Source organism: Sus scrofa, chromosome 6 (genome assembly GCF_000003025.6).
Source record: "Sus scrofa isolate TJ Tabasco breed Duroc chromosome 6, Sscrofa11.1, whole genome shotgun sequence".
Classification (NCBI taxonomy): domain Eukaryota; kingdom Metazoa; phylum Chordata; class Mammalia; order Artiodactyla; family Suidae; genus Sus; species Sus scrofa.
Window position 1 is genome coordinate 100,324,501 of NC_010448.4, and position 19,163 is coordinate 100,343,663.

Here is a 19,163-nt window from a genome sequence, read left to right on the forward strand (position 1 = left end):
GCATATGCTGGAACATAACGCATCTGCAGGAAGAGCACCTAATTATTACGTGTGGCTGAGTACAGCAACGTTATTGTCATTTTCAATGAGTATTTGTCTGTTTTAGATATCGTGGGAAGTGCGAAGACAAAATAAAATAGAGGCGTTGATTCATTGTTTAATATGAACAACAGATTAATGAAATCCACATATTGGTTACAATGGAGATTACATCAGAGGGTACATTGGCGGTACAAAGGAGTAAGCAGCCTGAGAGTCCTGAGCCAATCATGGAAGGCTTCCGAGTGGAGGTGTTGTTTGAGGTGGATCTTGAGGGGTGGCCAGAAATTCCACAGGAGCAAAAGGAGATGGGTATCCTAGTCAGAGGGAAATGCAGAGGGGTGGGGGTGGGATCAGTGGGAATCGAAGTGTTTAAGGCTGGTCGGTGGAGTTCCCACTGTGGCTCAGTGGTAACGAACCCGACTAGTATCCATGAGGATGCAGATTTGATCCCTGACCCTGCTCAGTGGTTAAGGATCTGGCGTATCTGTGAGCTGTGGTGTAGGTCGCAGATGTGGCTCAGATCCTGAGTTGTTGTGGCTGTGTCGTAGGTCAGCAATTGCAGCTTGGATTCGACCCCTAGTCTGGGAATTTCCATATGCTGCAGGTGCAGCCCTAAAAAAAAAATGAAAAATAAAGCTGGACCATGATTGCTAGGTCAACTTTAACCACTGTGGGCATGTGTGGAAGAGACACGGGGTTGGTGTGTTTCTTTAGCCTCATTCAGCTGTAATGATGCAGTCCTGGAACAGCCGGAGTCAGAGACTGAAGCAGACACATGAGATCATGGGTATAAAGTACCCTCTCACTATTCAGGACCTGGTAGCTCTTGTTATTACTACTGCCATTAGAGGTAGAAATGACTACATCTAGTAGGCAATTTTTTTTTTCGCAGATGCTATATACTGAATCTAGGAGAAGATAACTTATCAGCCCAAGAGTTAAATGGCTTGTCTTTTCAAAAAACAACATTTTTATCTTAGGTCTTATGAGTCTTCAAGATCCAACATTACCTTCCAGGATTAATTACTTCCTGAATCCAGTAAAAGATCTTTTGATAGAAGAATGCTAGCTTTTTCCTACCACAAATCCTATTTCTAAGTAACATCTTCCTGCTAAAATTTGTATATTGTCTCTGCCACTGGATCACTGCCAGGTTTATAAGTTAGTTGACTATAAAGTAACTGCTTGATAAAAGGCATGTAGAAGGTGTTATAAAATGAGGAAAGATGTGCATCTTAAAGGTAAACATTGAGAAAAGAAATGCTCTGAGAACTCAAAGTGCAGAATTTTGTGGAATATCTGCCTCCGGAAGAAGTGCATAGAAGGATAACTTAATAAAAAGCAGAAGAAGCACCAAAAGTTGTGATGGTTTGTAAGAATCCTCTCCCAAACCAGGGCGGATGAAAATGATACATATCTGTTTCTTAGTTTCAGATAACCGGTATCCAGCTTTAACTTTCTTATGTGCTGCAAGCCTTCATTTTAAAGTTGAACTTTCCTCTTGAAGGTTTTCATTGTTACAAACACCCAGCAGGCAGGGACCTCCTGCAGCGTCCTGGGGACAGATGCTGTTTACATGTCCTTGAGAACAGCTGTCTTCCAGACCCCCCTTCAATTTGGTTTCCTCTTCCTCAATGAAAGAAAAAACACACTTGCTAAGTGTCCTAATGACCAATTCCCTTCCAAAAATTTTTTTAAAATCTTTTTGGGTTTTGCTGTAGCTGGTTGCTGTTTTATTTATTCATTTTTAATTTTTTTCTTTTTTTTTTTTCTCTTTAGGGCTGTACCCGTGGCATATGGAAGTTCCAGGGCTGCGGGGTAGAATCCGAGCTACAGCTGAGGTCAACACCACAGCCACAGCTATGCCGGATTTGAGTCACATCTGGGACCTACGCTGCAGCTTGTGGCAACACCAGATCATTAATCCACTGAGCGAGGCCAGGGATCGAACCTGCACGCTCCAGGAGACTATGTCGGGTTCTCAACCCACTGAGCCACAGTGGGAATTCCTGGTCACTGATTTATGTTCACCTCTATCTACGACATGGCTTTCAGGAAGATGTTTTTTCATAGCTTGCTTTTCTCCTCAGGGTCTCCTGTGCTTCTTCCATATAACTAAGAAGATGAATAATAGTTTATGTCTTCACGTGTGTTCACTGCCATTCATAAGCCTGTGCTGACAGACCTGTCCATCTTCATTATGGTGGCTCTGCAACCCTGGTTCCTAATCCTCTGATGATAATGCTGAAAACAATGGGAAAAAACAATTACTGGATACTTTCTTGACGCTAAGCACTATGCTAAAAACCTTGATTCGCATCCTTGGATATAGGTCTTATAGAACCTATGTGTAACCCCATTTAACAGATGAGGAAACCAAGGACAAGAAAGCTGAATCAAGTCCCAGTGATCACCCAGTCAAGTCAGTGTGGGAGCAGACATTTGGTCTTAGGCTGTCACTTTTTGTGTGTGTATGAAATTCTTATGAAGGTCTCTTTAAATTGTTTATAGTTATGCTTTGAAAGCTCAGATTTGTCAATGTAAAATACTGTAAGTGCTTTAAGGAACCATGAAGGGTCAGAAAAGCAGGTGCTCCCCCACATCCTCTATGGCCGGTAATGGAAGGTATGTCAATATATACGAGTACAAGAGGACTCAGTTTCAACTCAAAATGGGTGAACAGAGGTCTCGCCAGGAACAAAATAGGCTGGAACCTTGAACTTGGACTTCTACCTACAGAGCTATGAGAAAATAAGTTCACATTGCTTAAGCCACCCAGTCCATGATATCCTGTTACAGCAGCCTGGGCAGACTGATACTTACTTATGCCTGGCTGCCAGGGAGGCTGAAAAGGCCGTCCCACCTGGGCGACCACATGCTCAAAAGAGAAGCCTGGATTCCAGGAGGCAACTAGTCATCTGTCCCCTCAGGCTCCACACAGAGACCTGACTGTCACTTTAGAACTGCTTTGCCCACTTGTTTGCAGAGTTGATAGCACATTAATTCTTGCAAGAAGACTGAAGCTTATAAACTGCACAGTACCTCAGAATAGGAAACCTGGCCCTCCCCAGGTCCCAGGCTCTCCTCTACTGATGATCTGAGACATTCTCTTCTTTTTTGTCTTCTCCTTAATAACTCATGTCGTTTATTCACAATATTCCTTTTTCTGATGGTTCTTCTTTTTTTTTTTGCCACCCATCAGCATATGGAAGTTCCCAGGCCAGGGATCGAAGCTGAGCCAGAGTTGCTGTGGCAGCGCCAGATCCTTAACGTACTATGCCTGGCTGGGGATCAAACCTGTGTCCCAGTGCTCCAGAGATGCCAATTCCATTGTGCCACAGAGGAAACACATGACATTTCTTTAACATGGACGTAAGTAGGATCTTCAGTATCTGCTTAGATCTTAATTTTTGTCTTAGATTTTAGCTAGCCATTATTTCCCCCCTAATATCATCTCCATCTGACTTCTGGGGGATGGTCTTTATCTTATGTCTTGGTTCCCCATTACAGCTATTACAAATTACCATAAATTTAGGGCCTTAAAACAACACAAGTGTATTGCCTTACAGTTCTGAAGGTCAGGAGTCCGCCATGGATTCTGCTTTGGTGGAAGTCAAGGTATCCTGAGAGCTAGTTCTTTCTGGAGCCTCTGGAAGAATCTGTTTCCTTGCCTCTCCAGCCTCTATCAGCTGCTGCACACCTGGCCTCAGGGTCCCTCTCCCCTGCCTTCCAACCTATCAGTGGCAGGCTGGATTCTTGTCACCCTGAATCCTCCTGACTCCCCAGCCTCCCTGTCTCGCTTACAAGGAACTCTGAGATTACACTGGGCCCACCTGGAAAACCCAGGAAAACTGCCTCATCTCAAGGTTCTTCTTCATACCGAGAAACACACAGATGCTAAATCCGTATAATTAAATGAATGTTGGTAAATGTTCATACCCATATGACCAATACACAGTCAGGATTCATAACATTTCCTTGAACCCTGGCTCCCTTTTCTCTTCTTCCAGACGATCTTCCTTCTCTCCACAGGCACCCACTGTTTTCTTTCTATTAGTTTTGCCTGTTGCTAAACTTCCCATACAAGGATGCTTCTGTGTCTGGCTTCTTTCACTCAGCATAATGGTTTTGAAATGTATTCATGATGCTGTGGGAGTCAGTGGTTCATTCTGATTTACTGCCAAGTAATATTCCAATGTGAAACACACCACCACTTCTAAGTCCATTCCCCTGGTGATGGACACATGGCATGGGTCCAGTTTGGGGCTATGAAGGAATAAGTAGATAAAGTTATCAACAAAATTCTTACCTAATCACACCTGCAATTTTTCACATATTTTGTCATATAGTGTAGCATGTTCCCAGGTTACAGCCATTAGGACCTGCACATCTCTGGGGTACCACAATCCTGTTCCCACCCCTGATTTGCCGATACCATCTAGTGGACTAGTCACCCTTCATCCCTGCTTAAGGCTTAGTCTCCTGATCCCCTTAGTTTCTGCCATGGGACCTTAAGAAGCTTAGCTTGCTCTCAGCCTCTCAACTTTGTCCTGGATCAGACTCTGACACCATAACCCAATTGTAGTGACAAACCTCTTACCTCATTCCTGGTAAACAACCCCCCAGCTTTATACTCCAGGCTTGGTACCCAGATCCTGTGTGATGTTCCTGTGTCTGCATCCCCACCTGAAATCTCAAATCCTTTAGAATTAAGGACCCCAAGCCTTCAGAGAAACTGTCCTGCCCCTGCTCTGGATATCACGGCCAGGTTCCTGCTACATGGTGTCTGTCCTTGCAGAGAAAACATTTGCAGGACTGTGCTCTGTCTTCTTGCCTGGTGCCCTTCTCCTCTGAGACTGGCTCCTCCAGCTTGACCAGCCGCCGAGGACCAGACCTGGATTACCTTCCCTGCAGATGCTGGCCAGTCTGGCCCAGTGGTCCTCAAATTTTATGGCACACGAGGATGACCGAGAGAGCCTTCAAGTATTTTGATGTCTAGACTGCATCCTGTACCAAATGACTCTCAATCTCTGGGAGCAGAAAGGAACATCGGTATCTTTTCAAACTCCTTCATTGATGATTGCAATCTGCAGGCAAAATCGAGCAAAAAGCAAGCTGGAGCCTTGTGTTCAAGGTGTGCTCTGCCCTCCCAGCAGCATCAGCATCACCCAGGAGCTTGCTAGAGATGCCGAAGCTCAAGCCTCCAACCCCAGCCCTGCTGCATTGGAATCTGCATTTTAATAAGATCCCTCAAGTGGTCTTAAAAGCTCTGATCCAGTCCATCCCACACTGCCTGAACTTTTGTTTGGCAAATGTTCATAATCACCATTTTAAAAAATTATAATGGCAAATATAGTAGTATTAGACAAAATTTTGAAGTATGAATTCATCTTTCTTGAGCATTTAGTGGATTCAAGGCCGGGTGCAGGTGATGGATATACATTAGCTCATTTAATCCTTAAGACAAAGTTTCTCAGCAAAACCTTCCCAAACTGCCCAATTAATCCTTGGTCTAAAAGTCTTCATCTCACCAATCCATTGCCTTTTTTTTTTTTTGCTTTTTAGGGCCTCACCTGAGGCATATGGAGGTTCCCAGGCCAGGGGTTGAATCGGAGCTGTAGCTGCCGGCCTACACCACAGCCACAGCCACAGGGGATCCTAGCTGCATCTGCGACCTACACCACAGCTCATGGCAACCCCAGATCCTTAACCCACTGAGTGAGGCCAGGGATCAAACCTGCATCCTCATGGATCCTAGTCAGGTTCATTAACCAATGAGCCACGAAGGGAATTCCCTAATCTGCTGCTTTTTGTTTTTGTTTTTAAGAACTTAGTACATTTACGATTTTAGGTTTTTTGGGTGTTTTTTTTTTTTTTTTTTTTCTGTCTTAACTGTCAAACTAAATGTTCCACAGAACTGTCTGGTTTAGTGGTAGGTTCTTAGCACCTGGTGCTTAACAGGGACTCAAAAAAAAAAAAAAATCTGTTGAATGAATGAAGTTGGCATTATAATTTCTATTTTACAAATGAGGCAACTTGCCCAAGACAATGTTCCTAGTAAGTGAAGGGGGACAATGGGAGCCGTCTCTGAGCCTGGCCCAAGTTCTGTATCACCGCCTGCAACACCCGTCCCCACCTCCCCTTATCAGCTGAACACAACTGCTTTCTTTTGTATCCTGCCTTCCCAGGGTCTTGTTTATACATGCGCTTATTTTATATAATTATAACCAGGATGCCCATGTTACCTGGAACTGTGCTTTTCTTACATAACATACAATGTTTTTGGTTAATGTCAAAAGTCTCACTCTTTAAAAATTGGTACATCATAGCTTATGACTTGATTTACTGTAAATTATTAACATTTAACTCTTCCCTAGCATTTTGGCATTTTCGTTGTTCACTTAGAGGGGACGTTGAAGCAATCATCTCCGTGTGCCTGGTTGAGCTGCATTTCTACTTTTTCAGAAAACAAGAATATTCTTGTATCATCTTCACCTTGAACAGGCCACCCCTGATCTTTCTTGGGGCTGTAGCTCATTTAGCCATTCCCAAGCCTGCTAAAGGATAATGTACTGCAGGGTTTTATAAGTCATGTAGAATCGTGACATTTTTACTCTTCCAGGTTTCCCAAGCTTGCTCATTAAGGTGGCTTCCGAAATCTTCTTTTCACTGAAATCTTTCTGCTTCATATTGAGCAGTGACAAATAATGTGGCAACTTTGGAGGCTTCCTATTCACTCCTTGGATGTGCTGACTCTTCGTTTCCCTAAATCATGAGCTGGAGTGAGTTCCCCATCTGCAGGTCAAAGACAAGGTCAGACTGAAGTCTGGACAGACTTCCTAGGAACCCAGGATCTGGGGGGATAGGTGACACCTCCTGTTGCCATTGAGCTCATCCTCCATGGTCTCTGGACCAGAAATCAGACTTAGTTAACCCTGACATTGGGACCTTAACCCCCTGAACTCATTTTCCTCCTCTCTCATGGAAGGATAACTATCTGCCATTTAATATCAAATGCTTAATACTTGGTTACTTATTAAATCCTAAACTTGATCACTTATCTGTTAATTAAATACTTAATACTTATAATACCCAGATATTTTAAAAGTTGAGAAGTCTGTATTTTAAGTTTGATACTGGGATGAGTACCTTCTTACCCAATTGCCCTACATCCTTTTTAAAGGGTCAAATCCTACCATTTTGTTCTGCACTTCTTTGATTAACAATAATAATTGCTCTTATAATGATATTTATATATCATTCGAAGTACTTCAGCAAAGGGCTTTAGAAAAGCTGGAAATTGGTAGTCATCAAATTGACTGACACAACTAAAAAAAAAAGTTCTTACTTAGGCACAAAAAAAGACAAAAATAGTGTGAGACCATAAGAAGTAACTTATGTTCTCTCCAATGTTTCTACTGTGAGAAAGTGAAATTTGCCTAGTGTTATGAATACTTTCAATAGAAAAAAAATCAGAGGAAACTAAAAATTCTTTAACGGGGACCAGATGTAGTTTTTTAAAAAAAAGAACAAAGCAGTGGAAATCTCTTGTTAAGACTAAACTCTCTTCCACCCGAGTAAGACCTCTTTCTGGAACAGTAAGAATATGCTAAAAATAATAAATCCGAGTGACCCTTCTTGCTTTTCTTACACAAAGCAGGCAACGAATTAACACATTTTCATAAAAACCTTCACAAAATCCTCTGCCAACAGGCTGGCAGCTAAAAGCCCCAAGTCCCTTCCCGGGAAGAGAGGCTCTCGGCCAGGCCTCCGCAACCCCCGAGGCGGGGGACAGGGACGCCAGTCAGTGAGCCCTGGGTCACATCCTGGGGGGACGAGGATGGTGGCCTGGCCGGGGCCCTTAGGGCCCCGGAGATGTGGCGGCCTCTGTAGCGGCGGCGGCGCGTGGTCCGGGCTCGGCGGCAGGGCAGCGGTGGGGCGGGAAGGTCAACAGGGCAAATATTTTCTCGGAATCCACCCGGCGGGGCCAACTTCGGTTGATCTCCTTTTCCTCCCCTCCCAGCCCACTTTCTCCGCTCGCCCGCCCCCTATCCCCCACCGCTCCCCAGCTCGCAGCCCGCTGCTGCAGAGGATCGACCCCTCTCCAGCCCGCCACCCCAGAGTGGGCAGAGGGCTTCGGCGGTGCCTGCCGGCGGAGCCCAGGGTCCCTCCGCGCTGGATCTGCCGGGGCGGGGAAAGAGGTCTCCGTGGGGAGGAGTCTCCTTGGGGGAGGCAGGGTCTTGGGGGGAGGTCGCCAGGGGGTGGGGTCTCCAGCGGCCGGGCGGGGGGCGGGGCCGGGCTCCGTGGAGGTCGGCGGAGGTGTGTCCAGGGGCCGGCGGGCAGCCGCACACTTGCACTCCTCCGAGTGCCCGCGCTCGGTTGCCGCTTTCTACCCGGAGCCACACCAGAGGCGGCGGCGAGATGCGTGGCTGCGGCACCGGGCTGACGCTCCTGGCCTCGCTGTTCTGGGTCGCCGCGCAGGACCAGCAGAGAGGTGAGCCCGGAGCGCGTCCTGGTCCCCACCCCCCGGGCGGGGAGGCTGCGGGACAAAGCCCCACGCCTGGCCGCGTCTCAGGTCGGTGCGTGCAACAGCGTTCACCCCGGACCGGAGATTGGACACGTGGGTCTCCCACGCGGCCCCTGGAAAGGTCGCCCGGTCCGCGAGAGCTGGGGGCGCACCCCTGACCCGCGAGGCCCCCTCATTCGCGCCTCAGGCTTCACCCTCCTCCGAGCTCTGGGTCTAGGTGTCTAGCTTGGCGACCCGGAGCGCCGATGGAGAGCAGCGCGGGCCTGGCTCTCGGTCCGGCTCTGGCGGGAGGTTGGGGAATGAATGGAAAAGGCGCCTGCTGAGTTACCCTCGCTGTCCTGCGGCTGAAAGCCGGTCATCCACGGCTGAGAAAGGGCGGTCCCTGGGCCACTGGCGGGCTGGGAGCTCGAGGGGAGGAGCGGGCAGGGGGACCGGTCAGCGGGTGGAGTGCGGGGCTCGGTCGCGCCTCTCAGTCGCTCTGAGTTCAGGCCCCTTAGTGGCCAAACCTACGGTTTCCCGCGCAGTGTAGACTTCGAAGTGAGGGAGCGGGGGCGAAGGGGAACTGGGATGCTGGCTGTTTGCACGCGCGCGCTGGCTCGCGGAGTAAGGTTGACAAGGAAGGCAAGGAACAGAAACCCCCAAGGGAAGTTTCAAAGCTTCTGTCAATGCCAGAAGGAGAGAGAAACCCTACTTTCTGCCAACAACTAACTCCGTGCCCCGCTCTCCCCGAGGCTGTCTTCCCAGCGCCGCAGTTCCTAGGCTAGGCGGTCACAAATACTTGCTGAAAACGCCTTAATGTATGCAATACGTGACCGCGGGCATGCTCCTACAAAGACAGGTTTCATTAAGAAACCAAGGAGGGTACAGGTCAAAAGCAGGTAGACGGAATGAGCATACCCCCGTGGGAAAGATGGGCGTTTGGGAGTCGTGCTGAGCTGTGAACTCTGCAGCCAGGAGACCGTCCCATTCTTTGGAGAGTTCGCTGTGGAAGCGATGGACCGGAGCTGGCAACACAGCTTTGAATGGCTGGGCGTCGCTCTGCGCGGGGCGGGGGCTGGGGTGCAGGGAATTTACATAGTTCTCCCAGAAAGAAAGGAGCCCGCCTTGCAGGAGAGGCTAGCAGTTCAGTTCGGAGAGCTGAACGCCTTTCTCTGGGGTTGCTGACAGTGAAAAGCCTGGTTTCCCACAGGGTGGAGGGAGAGCAGCTGGAGTGGGCTTTGTTGTTCTAAGAAATGGAAAGTCCTAGACTGAGGAGATGCCCTGAGTGTTTTCCGCGCCCCTCTGGGCTCAGCACTTGGCCGGACGGGTTATGAATGATGTTTGGAGAAAGTGCGACCACATGGGGCTTTCCTGCTTTAAGATGCTGAGGAAAACCACCCGCAGTGGGAGGGCCTTTGAATCCTTCACACTGCCTTCCAAATTTGCAGTCCCCACCCCATCAACCATCACCCTTCCTAACAAGCTTCTTGGAGGGAGCTTTGACTTTTTAAAATTAAGTTGTGAGGAGCTTCCGCTGTGGCACAACGGGATTGGGAGTGTTGGGACACGGGTTCCATCCCCCGCCTGGCACAGTGGGTTAAGGATCCTGCATTGCCACAGCTGCGGCTTAAGTCCTGGCTTAAGTCGTGACTGCTTCTTTGGGTCTTAGCCCTGGCTCCGGAGCTCCATATGCCACGGGTCTGCCAAAAATGAAAATAAAATAAAGTTTGGGGCCCTATGTAGATAGTGTGAATGATTAGTGAAATGGTATATTTTGATCATAATATAATAATAAAATAACCCTGGCCTGCATCATCAGTGAATTAGCTCTATGGTGCTTATATTTTTGAAAACCATTATTATCCAACGGCACTCAGATTATTAGGAATTCTCCATCATTTCAAGTCTCTCTAGATTACATCTCACCGTGTGTGACTCAATGGCTCAGATCCCTTGAAGTATGACCTGTGTAAAGTGAGCTATTCCTGAGTATAAATTACTAGGTGGTATCTTTCTAACAATAATGTTGTATTAAGAATGCAGCTGGCAATTACATGGAATTATAGTTGTTCCACAGGTCAGCTCATCAACCCTTTGGTTTTAAACTGTTTTGTTTTTTTGTTTTTTTTCTCCTAAGTGAAAACAGACAATTTCAAGTACAGAGGAAAAAAAAAATCTATTCTATGACTAGAAGAAATTTACTTCATTCTCTTAAATGACATAGCATTCAAAACCGAGTATGTGCTCCACAGTGAGGTGTGGGCCTGAATAGCTTTCACAGGTGCATTTTTCTTTTCTGTAGCTGAATTCCCCAAGTAAGGGACAAGAAAAAAAAAATTACTGATTTTAGCAGTTGGAAACAAGGATTGTGTCATGAAAACATCACTGCCCACCTCCTACATATCCCAGACTTTGGCCCACTCCTTTTTTTGCTTCTCTTTTTCCAGACATTAAATATAAAACCTACGTCTGTAGTTAACAGAGCAAGATGGAGAATTCAAATGGAGTAAGGATCTGAAATAAACACATGCTCTACCTTGCCTCTTGTTGCCATTCTGAGAATCACACAGTTTGATGAGCCATAAACTGTTTATATGACCTCTTATTTCAAGGTCATTGTCTTTGAGAACCCTGCTATTTTAGTATAATTCATTCATAAGGTTCTATGACTATTCATGACCACCTACAATCGGTTTGTATGGGGAAATGAGAAGGTGTATCTTTAAGCTTTAGATGCTTCTTTGGCTTTACTAGCTGTATCAAACCAGGCAAGTTACTTAACCACTCTGTGCTTTTGTTTAACCATCTGTAAATGGGAGTTAAATAGTGGTACCTGCCTGGTGAGGCTGCTCATGACCAAATAAAGGAAGGCCAGGATAGTGCTTAGAACTGTGCCTCGTCCTGGGTCAGCCCTCAATAAGCATTATCCATGCAGCATTACAACTGTTTTGTGCAGAACTCTTGGGGGGCTCTCGTCCCAGCTATCTTCTCTGGAACTTGGAATCTGGGTTTGGATCGAGTGAGCAGTCTCAGGCTCAGATGTCAGCCCCGTTGCTTTGAGAAGCCGTGACCTTGGTGAAGTCGCTCGGCATCTCTGGATGTTAGTCCTCCGGTCTGTGGAATGTGAAATGGAGACGATTGCTGTGATTCTGTAACACCCGGGAGAGTTTGGGTCCAGCACTAGGTATGCCAGCATCATAGGCATGTCATCCACAGTGATGATCTGACGGTGGCGCCTGTGGGGTCCCGGACACCCCTACCCCTTCAGTGGCCACATTCATTGGGGCATTAAGGCGTGTTGATTTTACCTCCTGAAAATCTGTGCAATCTGTCTCCCATTTTTTGTCCCCACTGCTGACTAGGCTCAGGAACTGTTTGTATTTCCCATGAAATCTTGTGACAATTCCCTCACTGGGCCTCCCTCCTCCCCTCCCCTCCCCTCCCTCCTTAGCACCACCACCACCAAGAAATTTCTAGAAACACCACCCTATGGGCTTGGACCAATGCCTCTCGAAGTTCTCACTTCATGACAGGCACACCCAAAATGACCCTGGGGCATCGTGTCGGTGCTAAAAGACAGGCTGGGACCCAGCTGGCCTGCTGGCCCAGAGCTCAGGGCTCTTAGCTGGGGACATACGTGCTCCTATTCTTTGCTGACCAGTGTGGCTGGGCACATGGGCTGTTCCAAGCTGGACAAGTCTCACATGGGGTCCAAAACCCTCAGAAACCTTCCCGTCTGGTCAATGCTGAAGTATCTATTGGGTCCCCTTTCGTGGACACCTGGGACTCTCCATTTAGAGCCATCATTGTCCGTATCCTGGCGACCTGAGCAAGTGGCTTGCTGATCTGTCTCATTCACTGGCCTGGGTTTTCTGGGAGCAAGGGCTATTTTATTTCCATCTGGTGTCCATGGCTTTTCAATGTTCCTGGTGGTTAACAGCCACTTATCTTGACTGAGCCACGTTGAATCATGTAACTTTAAAAAATATTTTTGGAAGTTCCTGTTGTAGTGCAGCGGAAACGAATCCGACTAGGAAGCACGAAGTTGCAGGTTCAATTCCTGGCCTCGCTCAGTGAGTTAAGGATCTGGCGTTGCTGTGAGCTGTGGTGTAGGTGGCAGATGTGGCTTGGATCTGGTGTTGCTGTGGCTCTGGTGTAGGCTGGCGGCTACAGCTCCAATTCGACCCCTAGCCTGGGAACTTCCATATGCGCAGGTGCGGCCCTAAAAAGACAAAAAGACTATATATATATATATATATCTTTTTTTTTTTTTTTTGAAGAGGTAGTCCATCTCCATGGTACAAAGTTCAAAAGATACCAAAGGATCTATAGAAAAAGGTTAAGTCACCTGCTTTGGAGGCCACTTGTATTTTTAATTTCTAGAGTATCCTTCCTTCCATGTTTTTCTTCATGTAACTCCTAAAAGCAAGCTACTCAGAAAACGAACTTCCTCCGTACTGCTTCCTGATGGTAGAAAGGAAGTGCCAGTTATTTCCTGACAAAACAGGAAACTCTCTTTCCCGCCCCACTTCTTCATTGTCCCGGCTGCCAGTTTTAAGGGCATCATTTAATAAGTATATATATTTGTCAACTTTTCACCTTCCCATTTGTCCCTTTCAACATGGCTTTTGACAGAAAGGCCTTAGAGCCGTGTGTGCTAGATCTTTTGCAATTTGAAAACTAGATCAAGGATTTCCTAACACGGTCCTCCTTCTGAAAGTCTTACTTACTGTAGAGTTAATAAGCTATTCCCAAAGCTGTAAATAATTTCAAAAAATATATTTAGGCAATTTATGATGTGAGAGGTTAAGTTTGAGAATAGTTGTATTAGCAGCTAAAGATAATGTGTTATTTATTTTACCCAAAAAGTATTAGTGGAATGCCTGTGGCAGACACAGAAAAACTTAATTTCAAAAAACAGTTCCTGATGAGTAAAATAAAGTCTGCGTCATGAATACGAGGTTAAGTGGAGACAACCTGAGAGAAGTCTTGTTCTGAGACCTTAGCTGAAGTTGCCAGTGGTATTTCTCAGACATGATTGGATGAACCAGATAAACTCTAGTCTCCTTAGGTGGATGCAAATAACTTGCAAATAGCTTGCAAATAACTCTTACCTGTTTTATTTCTAAAATACGAACATGTATCCGCAGACAGTTGAGGAAATAAATGCATTTCAAAATTAAGGAGAAAGGGGGAAAAAAACACCTCCTTTGTAGAAGTAATTGAGGTAAGTTCATGAACTTGGGTTCTGTTGGAACATGCCTGCCAGGAAGCTATTTCAGCATACAATGCCATATGATAGCTGGGTTCATTGCATTTTCACGTCCTGTGTACGGAGGGTCACCCTCCGTGCCCAGGGTGACCATTTGACACAGCACAGAACCTGTCCACTGGGGAGTCTTTGTTTCCTCTAGGCTGGAGCAGGAGCGCCTTCTTTGGGGTAACTTGTTCCCAGGGGTTGTGTGTCTTGCTTGGGGGCAGCAGACAATCAATGGAGGCAGTGAAATTACAAATCAGCCTGGTGGAGAGCATTTTTGCCTCGGTAAGCGTTTACCTCAGAGGTTAATCCAGAAGCGCTGCGGTGGAAATACATCGGATCCGGATGTCAGCGAGAGTGAGCGTGCATGTTTCTCCTTTTTTGATTCAGCCATTTGATGTCTGAATCTCTTCATTCCTGAACTTATCTTTGAAGTCTGATCTGCTGGCCCGGCCGGCCGTGTGACTCCAATTCTGGTGCCAGAGAACCTCCAGCGCTGCTGGTGGTGGGAACGTCGGATTTAGATCCATGCGTATTTATGGAAAGTGCCATCTTTTCCCATTCCCTGAAGTATTTCCTGCAGTTTGTTCCATTGCCCTGTAATTTCCTGCCAGAACCTCAGGAAACCGTCTGCAACAATAAAGAAGATGCTTACATTCAGAAGATCATTTTTAGTTTAGAAGAGGACGTTGAGAAAGGAGAAAACCTCGCACTGCGATGCTGATCATTGCACACCTCACATTGACAGGTCCTCCAGCCTTTTTGTCAGAGCAGGATTTACACACAAAGAGCGATGATCTGGTTATCTGAGGCCCAACACGCAAACTCTTTGCTGCTCCAAAGACTTCTGTCCCTGTTTCTCCCAGTTTATGGCATCCTCTTGGATGCGTTGGTTTCCTCTTCCTTTTCTCTATTTTCTTTTTCTGCATTCCTCTTATCCAGATTGTCCCTTTGCATTTTTGTTTCTTCCTTTAAAAATGTCCTGGATAGTTTGCCTTTGTTCCTCTTTATTACCCTGCAAATGATCACTGACAGTCTGCATTACTGAGCCCCTGTTGCGATGAGCAGAGTTTCTGCCTTGCTTTGCTGATGTGGTCACTTAAGAAGACCTCTCTTTGAAAAATACTCCTGAGCAAGCACGACCATTAGAGCCCCTCATATTTTGGGATAAGATGTGGCCTTGAGTGGTTGCTTGAATGAATTAGTCTTTCATGGAGTTCCCGGCGTGGTGCAGTGGTTGACGAATCCGAATAGGAACCATGAGGTTGTGGGTTCGTTCCCTGGCCTTGCTCAGTGGGTTAAGGATCGGGCGTTGCCGTGAGCTGTGGTGTAGGTTGCAGACGTGGCTCTGATCCCGAGTTGCTGTGGCTCTGGCGTAGGCTGGTGGCTACAGCTCCAATTCGACCCCTAGCCTGGGAACCTCCAAATGCTGCAGGAGCAGCCCTAGAAAAGGCAAAAAGACAAAAAAAAAAAAAAGAATTAGTCTTTCATTCTTTAATTAATTCATCCCAGATCGTTGAAATAACGATATATTCTTCATGTGCAGGCATGATGTGCCCTCCTTTTCCAACTGCTTTTAATGGATGTGCCTCCTTCTCTGGGGTTCTCTGAGCCGCCTCCTCCCCTCCTGAGCCAACCTGCACCTTCTCAGGTCCTGCGAAGCTGAAGTCCAGCTCCTTTCCACCCACTGCTCCCAACCTTCCCTGATCTGGTCCCTAATTGACGATCCACTGTGCACCTACTCTACCCGGCCTCCATCACGAGGTTTTTGTTTTTGTGTTTTTTCAGTGTTTGGTTTTTGGTTTCCCTTCTAGCTCCACCAGCAAAGGAAGAGCAATTCTCCCTATATACATCCCCAACACCCACTTCCAACACACACAACCACACACACACACACCACACTCACACCACATACACACTATACACACAACCACACACATACACACCACACATGCACACCAACACACAACCACACATACCACACACACACCATACAGTCACCACACACACAACACACTCACACACACACACCATATACACACACCAACACACACACCATACACACAACTACACACACAAGACCATACGCACCATACATACACCACACACACACACACACACACACACACACACTCACACACACATACTACACACCCCACTTACACTGACCTTGCAGACCAGCTCCCAGCTAAAGGGCTCCAGGTACTAGAGAGGTATTGTATGTGACTAACCCCAGACTGACAGAACCAGAATCTGGACCTGGACCTTCTGCTCAGGTGGGGCAGGTTCTGGGGGAAGAATGCAGAAGCAAGCTGTGGTAGCGGGGGAGACAGACGTTTTGGGGACCAAGGCCTTAGTTCACATTCTAAACCAAAACACATGACCAGGAACCACCTAGTAGCAGAAACGTGAACTCCAGATACTTTCTGTGCTCACAGACGGGGGCCCAAATGTGGAGTGAGAAGAGCTGCAGAGTCCAGGAATCAGGACGGGTTTGTTGGCTTGTAAAGATTATTTATCTGTTCTTTTCTTCCATCCACCAATTCAGCAGAAATTTTTTAAAAGGATTATGTTTCTGTCATTGACGTAATATTGACTGATGATGAATAAGGCTTAAAACCCAGAGTATATTGAACAAGATCTTATTTCTAGATTTGGAGCCACTGACTTGAAGGCATCTCAAACCAGCAACCCCTTAGCTTACATATTCAGCAAGTATTTGTGGTGTTTCTAGAATGTTCCACACACCGGTGACCAGTGGTCCTTGAGCCCCCAAAGCTGTCGTCAAGCAGACGTGACACATGTCTGAGGAATCAGTCCCCCTGTGTGTGTCCATCAGTTTAAATTTGGGAGGGGTTTCTGTTTCTGAATGCCTCGATCACCAACCTCTCTCCACTTGTTACCATAAAATAGCATCACTAGAAACAGAAAAAGAACTCCAATCAAACACTACATTTCTATGGCATTTGGTCTCCATTTAGTAATTTGAAGACTGTGACTTTGAAATTCTATCGTTCCTTGACTTCGGTCTTATTGGCATATGTTGACCAGCTCTTGGAGTTATATTTTTCCCTAAATAGAGTTTTTATTGAAAGGAACTCTACCTGCCAGCCTTTGTCTAAGTGGGGGAAGAGCAGTCCTCTCACAGGCATTTTGGGCTAAGCCAGCCTGGCCTTCTCAGGAACAGAACAAAGACAGAATTTATGTCACAGATGGATTTTTGTTTGATAAAAATCACTTATGACTGAATGAAAGAATGGCCTGTTCTCTGCAGAAATATAACATCTAACATGATTTTAGTAGTTTCCAACTTTGTTGGTTTAATTTTAATTCTTCTTCTTTTTATGACCACACCCTTGGCATATGGAAGTTCCTGGGCCAGGGATTGAATCTGAACCACAGCTGAGACCTATGCTATGATCCTTTAATTAACTGCACCAGGTGGGAAATTGAACCCGAACTGCTGCAGTCAGATTCTTAACCCACCACACCACAGCGGGAACTCCTAGTTTTAATTCTTTTTTTTTTAAACAGTTTATTTAATTAATTAATTAATTAATTAATTAATTTTTGTCTTTTTAGGGCCGCACCCTTGTCACATGGAGGTTCCCAGACTAGGGGTCTAATCAGAGCTGTAGCTGCTGGCCTACGCCACAGGTCACTGCAACACCAGATCTTTAACCCACTGAGTGATGCCAGGGATTAAACCCACAACCTCATGGTTATTAGTCGGATTCGTTTCCGCTGTGCCATGACAGGAATTCCAACAGTTTATTTATTTTTTATTTATTTTTATTTTTTTGTCTTTTTAGGGCCACACCCACAGAATGTGGAGTTTCCCAGGCTAGGGGTCGAATCAGAGCTACAGCTGCTGGCCTATGCCAGAGCCACAACAACTCCAGATCCGAGCTGTGTCTTCAGCCTACACCACAGCTCATTGAAACACCAGATCCTCAACCCACTGAGTGAGGCCAGGGATCGAACCCGCAACCTTGTGGTTCCTAGTCAGATTCATTTCCACTGCACCACTACGGAAATTCCCCAGTTTTAATTCTTATAATTGACTAAGTTAAGAAGTGCCTCATTTTCTGTGGCCAAATGTTCCTGAAAACATGTGCATAAGACAGTTTTCTGTAAATGAAATGATTTTGAATTCCTTATTCGAATAATTCCAAAATAATATTTGAAGGAACCAGCTAGATTTTCAGTCTCTGTTACTGGATTCTCCTTGGTTCCATGGATCCACGTCTGGCCCTATGCCAACATCACACTGTCTGGATTCCTTTGGCTTTGTGATAAATTTGGAATTAGGTGGTGTGAGCCATTCCGCACTGTTCGTTTTCTCTAAATTGTTTTGACAGTTCTAGGTCCTTTGTATTTCCATTTGTATCAGCTTGTCAATTTGTACAAAAGAGCCAGCTGGGATTTTGATAGGAATTAGATTGACTCTGTAGATCACTGTGGGGAGAAGTGCTGTCTAATCATATTGAATCTTCCTGTCTATGAATAAGAAATATGTCTTCATTCACTTAGATATTATTTAATTTCTCTTGGAAAAGTTCCATAGTTTTCAGCATATGGGTCTTGAATTTCTTTTGTTAATTTTTTTCCTAAGTATTTTAAATTCTTTTTTCATAAAGAAGGCTGAGTATACGTATGAAGAACAGACCCGGCCCTTCTTTGATGTGCATTTATCCTGGATCTTCTGTTAAGAGTTTGGCTGGTCCAGAGGTCTAAGCCTTTCTAGGATGAGGGCTGCGGACTTTCATCTACTGAATTTACACCTTCGTGGACATCACTGGGCATGCGTTTCCACGCTCTGCTCCAAAACCTCTGTTTTAACTGAAGCCCCATATTCCCTCTAAACAGTTACCAAAGGTCTCCAAGACGTGAATGCAGGACGGGGAGCCTGGGGTCTGGGTTAAATAGTGACAGGAAACTGGAGGAAGCAGGATCTTACTGATCGGTCTGATGAACTTTGTGCCAGGGCTCGGCTGCCTTGGCCCTCCCAGAGTGTTAAAGCTGGTGGAAACCCAAGAGGTCCTTTCATCTGTTGACCTCAAAGCAGCAGCCCTGGGGAGGTCTTAACCATGCAGGAGCCCAGCGCAGCCCTGCAGAATCAGGATCTGCATTTTTGCAATGAGATCTCCAGGGGGTTTGATGCAAGTTTGAGAAGCTCTGTTCAAATCCCCATCCACTTGCCCCGTTGACTATAGAATGACTTTCGAATATCTCCTGCCTAGTTAAATTGTAATGATCAAATATGTGGCTGCTACCAGTCATCTTTTATTCATTCAGCCATAGGTCATGTTAACTTTCCTCTGTGTCCATGCTGTGTGTACCCATCACCAGGAACTG

The 19,163-nt window shown here is 46.0% G+C and overlaps 1 protein-coding gene across 1 annotated transcript in view; it reads left to right on the forward strand.

Annotated features, from left to right (window-relative positions):
- Positions 8,343 to 19,163, forward strand: part of LAMA1 (laminin subunit alpha 1) — a 135,615-nt gene continuing 124,794 nt past the window's right edge. Inside the window, 1 exon segment of the mRNA XM_021096069.1 lies at positions 8,343 to 8,536. Coding sequence (XP_020951728.1) covers positions 8,464 to 8,536 — 73 coding nt within the window. The 5' untranslated portion in view covers positions 8,343 to 8,463.